This window comes from Cryptomeria japonica, chromosome 2 (assembly GCF_030272615.1).
Source record: "Cryptomeria japonica chromosome 2, Sugi_1.0, whole genome shotgun sequence".
Taxonomy (NCBI): domain Eukaryota; kingdom Viridiplantae; phylum Streptophyta; class Pinopsida; order Cupressales; family Cupressaceae; genus Cryptomeria; species Cryptomeria japonica.
In genome coordinates this window covers 95,718,698-95,726,081 of record NC_081406.1, presented here as the reverse complement: position 1 = coordinate 95,726,081, position 7,384 = coordinate 95,718,698, and the positions used below count along the sequence as shown (strand labels likewise).

The following is a 7,384-nucleotide window of genomic DNA, read 5'->3' as shown; positions in this document are numbered from 1 at the left end:
ATAGCATATGTTTTTATCAGTTTATCCCAAACTTCTTTTGTAGTATTCTCCTCTGCAACATTGAACAGAACATTTTCATTCAACGAAAGAAAAATTGTTGCCTTGGCTTTTTCATCAAGAGTCTGCCAATCTTCGTGGTAGAAGGCTTCATTGATTTGAACGCAATTTTAAGGTCTTGCTTGATCAGCAAAGATTGCATCTGAATCTTCCATATCCCAAAATTCTTTCCGGAAAATTTCTGCACCTTCAAATCCTCCATCTTCAAGAAATTCAATTACCAAATTTTCAAACAACTGTGCACCCAGCTCTCATACCAATTGTAAAAGATAGAAGATAAACAAATACAGTTTGCAGAAATAAAAGGATGAAAAACAGAGCACAAAGACTAAACACCATATTTTATCGTGGTTCAGCAAACTTAACCTACATCCACACTCTGAGAGAGGTCTTTTATTATATCAACAAATTACATCTTACAATGATACAACAGCAGCTTTAAATAAGCTTCCAACTACATTGGAAACTGAAGAGACACAGTTTTGGAGGGAAGGCAATGATGTCCGTTGGTCTTGATCTTAATAGTAAGGTCACCTGGAGGGTCATTTGGAGGCAGCTGACACTTCCATGTGAAATAGTTTAAATACATAATTTCTACTATCTCCTGTCTAGTCATATACTGCTTATATGTTTTGTTTTTGTACAAATATTTCTTTTTCGAAGAAAAATGTGGAACCGTCAATAGAAGTTCCACATCCTAGAATCTCATATAAGGATCTTAGTACTACAACTAATGGATTTGGCAAGGGCAACTTGCTAGGAGTTGGTGGGGTTGGCTTTGTATATAAAGGACTAAGGAGTTTTGGATAATGGAAGAGTGATAGTTGTTAAGGATCTCAATTTGGAGAATGAAGAAGCTCATAAAAGTTTCAGCATTGAATGCCAAGAACTCAATAAAGCCATAAACATAACCTCATGCTCTAATCTTGACTTCAAAGGTTTGGTTTTTGAGTTCATGTCTAATGGAAGCCTGGAAAGCCATTTGCATTGTGATGCTGACAAGTGTAATATTGGGGGTGTCTATAAATTGGATTTACAGACATTAGCTCAGACAGCCTTGGGCGTTGCCCGTGGCTTGTCCTATCTCCATCATGATTATTCAATTCAAGTTGTTCACTATGATTTGAAGCCCAACAATATACTTTTGGACTTCTATATGATTGCACATACAGTTGATTTTGGAAATGCTCATATACTACCTAAAAATTCTCTGCATGCATTGTCATCATCAACAACATTAAAAGGTGCTCCAAGCTACATTGCCCCTTTTAAAGACTTTTATTTTTATGACTTGCCCTATTTTTTCAATTTCACTATGACTATTTCAATTGGTGAAAACTGACACAGGTTTGATGCAGAGCATGGAGTTGGTGCAAGGATTTCAGCTAAGGGAGATGTTTACAGCTATGGAATTCTATTATTGGAGATGCTAACAGGAAAGAGGCCAACCCACTAGATGTTTGTTGATGGACTCAGCTTGCGCATGTGGGTTAGTATGGCTTTCCCAGATAGAATTTCAGAGGTGGTTGATAATAGATTTATGTTCTGTAATGGAGTTGTTACAGATGCTACATGCAATTGTCTTATTCAACTGATTCAAGAAGCTTTATTGTGCTTAAAAGATTTGCCTAAAGACTGACCAAGTATGGAAGAAGTTGTGGAGTTGAGGACATGTTTGAAGGGAGAACAATGGATTCTAAGTATCAACATGATCTCTACCAAATAGTAAATAGAAAAAGATGGGCAAGAGATCTTGCACTAAAGGATCGAAGTACTTCCACATTCAGTCAAATTCCTGAATTGCGATGTAAATTGTTCACCACCGAATCTGGGAAATCGACTTTCAAGTAATAGTAGTAGTTGAAACTGCCTGCTATTCTAGGAAAGGGGATACAAATATCAATAAAAAAGTTACTGTTTTTTCATCTTAGAGAGTTCGATTAGGAATTTGTATTTTGTCGATTATTTGTTTCAGTAAACCTTGATTTTATAATGTTAACCTTTTACCAGGGGTTTCAAGATTTATTTTTAAGGAGGTCTTATAGAATAAAAAAATAAAACTGTTTCAGGATTAATTGAAATTTTTTTTTTTTTAAAATAGCAGCTTTATTTTTTAGGACTGTAGAATAAAAAGTATTCAGCAATTTAGACTTTTTTCTTACGACTTGTCAATCATCTCAAATATTTCAAATAGTATAATTAATTTTTATTATTATTTTATATTTATTATTTTGTTGATTTGAATATAATAAATAATAAATTTCATGAGAGCACCTGCTTCCATAAATTTTGAAGCTTAAACTTTTAAGCTTATGTATTATTTTTGTGACATTTGCATTCAGCTACTACAAATACAATTCATCGTGCATTTACAATAATATAGTAAAATATTTACTTCCATTCTAATTTTCTATATTAATTCAGTTTTTTGTACAAAATAATTCTTCTCCATCTATATTAACTATAGTCTATCTCATACAAATTAAATTTAAAATATTGTAAACACCAATCATTCATAATACTTACTAGCAATCGCACCTTGGTGTGCAATGGGTACGTCGAATAGGTTTGGAAGGTGAATTGGGAAAAAAATGTTTTGTTATTTGGATATATTTGTGTAGGTCAATTTGTTGGCCATTTAGAAAATGATATTGTTTGTACAACAAAAGGATCAATTTAGAAGTGATAGATTCAAATAAACCGTGCATCCACCTGCAAGGATCCAAACATGATTATTAAAAATCTTTGAATCGAGAAGATAATCAGGGTCCATTACAAATTGGCTCATGTTATGTTTGTAATAGGGAGAGAGGAGGAGAGAGGGAGAGATAAAGGGAGGAATAGAAAGAGAGAGAGTAGGTGGGGGAGGGGGGAGAAATGATATACAAATAGAGAGAAAGATAGAGATAGAGATGCATACGAAGACGGCGATGAAGAAGGAGAGGGAGAGATAAAGAGAGAAGAGAGATGGATAGATAGATATGGAAGAGATAAATATACTATGAGGATGGAAAGAATGATAGAGGGAGAGATATAAAGATAAAGATAAAGATAAAGATAGATATGTGAAATGATATAAAAGAGAAGTAAAGAGGGAGAGATATAGGGGTAGATAGATATAGAGGGATAAATGGAAGAATAAATATGGAGAGATAGAGATAGAGAGGCAAAGAGATATAGGTATAGAGGTATTCGAAGAGGGAGAGAGATGGATGGATAGAGAGGGATAGATGTGTAGACATGGAGGGGGTGACATGAAGATGAAGGGAGATAGGAAGTGGGAGATAAATAGATAGAGAGATAGAGAGACGTAGAAGGAGAGATAGGGAGACAAAGAGGGAGGGATTTTATATGGAGAGAGAGAGAGAGAGAGAGAGAGAGAGAGAGAGAGAGAGAGAGAGAGAGAGAGAGAGAGAGAGAGAGAGATGTGGAAATAGATGAATAGAGATGTGGAGAGGGAGAGATGTGGAAAGGAAAAGATAAATTGAGGGAGATAGCTCGAGGGAGAGAGATAGAGGGAGATATAAGGATATATGAGAAGGAAAAGAGAGAGAAAAATATAGGTATACAAGAAGATAAAGGGAGAGAGGTAGATTTATAGAGATAAAGAGGGAGATAGGGAGCGAGAAAGGGAGATTGAGATGAGAAGAGAAAGAAGGGGAGATAGATATAGGGGGATAAAGGGAGAGAGATGAGTAGAGGAGTGAGAGAAAAGAGGGGAAGAGAAGGAGAGAGAGATAGGTAGAGGAAGGAGAGAGAAAAGGGGGAGATGGAGAGAGATAGGTTCTCGAGAGAAGAAGAGTAGGGAGAGATAACACAATATATAGAGGGAGAGAGGGATAGATATAGATTGAGGGAGATGTAAAGAGATAGAGAGGAATAGGAGAAGAGATAGAGAGATAAGGAGAGAGATTGAAACATAGGGAGATAGAGATAGAGAAGGAGATGGATAGAAATAGATAGAATGAGACAAAGATAAAGAGAGTAGGAGATATGGAGTGAATAAGAGAGAGAGGTGGATAGGAAGAGATAGATTGAGTGCGAGGGAGATATAGAGAGTGATAAAGAGGTAGAGATATGGAAGAAGATAAATGTAGTGAATAATAGAAAGGTAATGATAATGAGATATAGATAAAGAAGGGGAGGGAGAGATATAAAGGGATAGGTGTGTGTGTGTGTGTGTGTGTGTGAGAGAGAGAGAGAGAGAGAGAGTGAGAGAGAGAGAGAGAGAGAGAGAGGGGGGTGTTATAGATAGAGGGATATTTATAGAGATATTAGCTATATATACTTTTAGAATTCTCATGTATCTAATTTTAAAATATTATATTATATTGAATAATACTATATTTTAATAATTAATAAACATTAATTTAAAAAAATAATATTATTCTATATATTTAAATTAAGAATCAAATAATTATAAAATATCTACTTTAATTTACTACACTGAAATATAGAAGAATAAACATAAATTTTGGTTACTATAGATTAAATCAAACTATAGCGAGGTTCTTATTTCCAATTTAAAAAATATACCTCTCCCTCTATCTCCCATCTTAAGTTTGATTTCTTATAAATTTAAGTAGTATGATTAAAATAAATATATTATAAATATTAATTCGATGTTATATTTTTGTATATTTAATGATGTATAATAAAAATTTGTATTCTATATAGTAAAAATTATATAATATTTATTTATATATAAAATATATAATATTATATTCATTTAATGATATACATATATGTATATATACATATATATATACATACATATATGCATATGTATATATACATGTACATATATGTACATGTATATATGTATGTATATATATGTATTTATATATACATGTACACACACACACATATGTATATCGTTATTGTAGATAAGAAATGTGGAAATCATCAAAGCAAATAGTATTAGTAATCTAGCTCAATCACGAAAGCTCAAATGCAATGATCAATCCTAAACACACTCAATAAAGACATGAAAACAAGACATCAATTCAAACGCAAAGCATTGCAAACTTGAATGTCTCCTTCATGTGGCTCCATTGTCCTTCTTTCTCCTTCAAATAGCTTTTTTTGTGGATCTCACCTACTAGTGCATAAGCATGATATGAAAGCAAGTAGACAAGATTGTAGCGCAAGAATACTTGAAGCGTGATTGATTCGACCAGGTAGGGATCTTGATTGAAGAAAATCATCCAATTTATAGACAAATTGGAGAAAAGATCAAATTAGCATGAAGAGATTCGAATGGAAATTGCAAATCAAGAATGTCAATTATGACAAATTATGACAAATTTGCACTTTCTATGCAAGATTAATTGATTGATAATTATGACAAATTTCTATGTCAAAATTGATTGATTGTCAATTATGACAAATTATGACAAATTGAAATGTCATTCTCATGAAATTAGGAGAAAATTGAAAATTAGATGAATTAGAAATTAGGAAATTAGGAATTAGAAATTAGGTAAATCAATTAATAATTTGTCATTTATTAATTAATTCACAAAAAGAGGAATAATTAGTTAGCCAATTAAATAAACATTTAATTGTGACACGAAGACTTAGGATAAATAAATAATTTATTAATCCTAGAGGGGGAAATGACAAACAGGGTTAAATGAATAAAATCATGAAACCCTAAAAGATAAATTAGAAATGCAAGGATGACAATTAGGTCCTGACAAAAGATAATTGACGTCGATTTGATTTGATCATGATTCTGACTTGATAAATGACCAATGTTGATAAGTGATTTGATTGATAAATGCACCAATTGACGAGGAACAATGACTAATTGATCCAAATTGACATAATTGAGAAAGACGACGATCGATGACAAATCGATCGCAGAATGACAAAATTGACAAGAAGACAAGGATCGATGACAAAATAGATTGCAAAATGACAAGATTGAAAATGACCATGATCGATGACAAATCGATCACAAGACAACAAGATTGATGACAAATTGATCAAAAGACAAGGATCGATGACAAATCGATCAAAAGACAAGGATCAATGACAAATCGATCACAAGATAATAAGATTGAAAATGACAACGATCGATGATAAATCGATCACATGATGACAAGATTGATAAGAGGACAAAACCCTAATTAGGATTGACGATGTCCAAAATGATGACAAATGAATATGCACATTGATGCGACAGGATAAGATTGACCAAAATCATGACAAATATTGTTATCGACAAGACCAAATTCGAAAGCGAGAAAAATGAGGAATGCAGAAGAAGGACTCGATGCTCGCAAATGATAAAGACCAAGTGTGAATCATAGGAGAAATGTTAATGCGACGCAAAAACCCTAAAATAAGGCAATGCGCAAATGTTAAAGTATGATTCCGCAAGCATTGACCATTTTTAGATGTCTACATTTTGCCCCTCTTTGAGACAATGCGATTTTAAGCGTTGTTTCAAAGAACAATAATGAAAATGCCCCAGACACTGACAATGACATATGCATGCCCCCTCGAGGAATTGGCCGGAAACATCTAGAAAAGAGGCCAATTGATCGATAAGAATGATAGAACATGATAGGAGCAAACAGACTGACAATCGGAGATTGGATGCATGAAGGACAAGCAATTGAAAGCACAAAAGACCGCGACCAACATGAGATGGAGAGAGTGCACGTCCATCTATGCACTGACAAAGATCTATAAATGAGACAAAGAGAGTGAAAATTGCTCATTTGCACTAGCCAAAGAGGAGGATTTGTTGCTCTGGAAAAGGACACTTGCAGAGAGATGGCGAACATTCCAATGGAAGATCACCTCGGAGAACGTGTATGCATGTACAGACAACCGGATGACGCGGGAGCAGCGGTATGTATCTCAAAAACCCATATTTTCAATTTTATGAATTTGACTGGCTTGCGGGACATTGCGGGGCCCACAGGGAATGCAGAAACTGACTTCTGTGCTTGTGTAGGGCGAATTCTGCGCTTGTGTAGGGTCTTCTGTGCTTGTGTAGGGGACACAGGCGCAGGTTGTGTTACACAGGCGCAGGACTTATCACACAGGCGCAGTTGTGCATTGTGAACCCTAATTTAGTCAAAAATGGTATACGAATGAGCCGAAAAGGGGGGATAAGGGTAGGATAGGTCAAAAGAGATTAGAAACACTCTGATTTATGGATGAAATGAGGAAATACAACATGTAGGAGCAAACCCTAAAACTAACAAAATATGCCCCAATTGTGATGCAGAGTCGACAGTATCCATTGATCACGCGAGAGAACCAACCAGACTGCATCATGTTACAACATAGACTCAGGAGCACAGACAGA

The 7,384-nt window shown here is 34.5% G+C and overlaps 1 protein-coding gene across 1 annotated transcript; it reads left to right on the top strand.

Moving 5' to 3' along the window:
- The first annotated feature begins 1,012 nt into the window (after nt 1-1,012).
- Nucleotides 1,013-1,513, top strand: LOC131859311 (receptor-like serine/threonine-protein kinase At1g78530). The gene is made up of 2 exons (XM_059212908.1): nt 1,013-1,278; nt 1,405-1,513. Exons 1-2 carry the CDS (start codon nt 1,013-1,015, stop codon nt 1,511-1,513), a joined length of 375 nt encoding a protein of 124 aa, XP_059068891.1.
- The last annotated feature ends 5,871 nt before the right edge of the window (nt 1,514-7,384 follow it).

Excerpts from the sequence above, each read along its gene's own strand:
- LOC131859311 (XM_059212908.1), top strand. The coding sequence starts at position 1,013 with ATGTCTAATGGAAGCCTGGAAAGCCATTTGCATTGTGATGCTGACAAG. Across the intron at positions 1,279-1,404 it reads AAAAATTCTCTGCATGCATT|GTTTGATGCAGAGCATGGAG; the intron begins GTCATCATCAAC and ends AAACTGACACAG.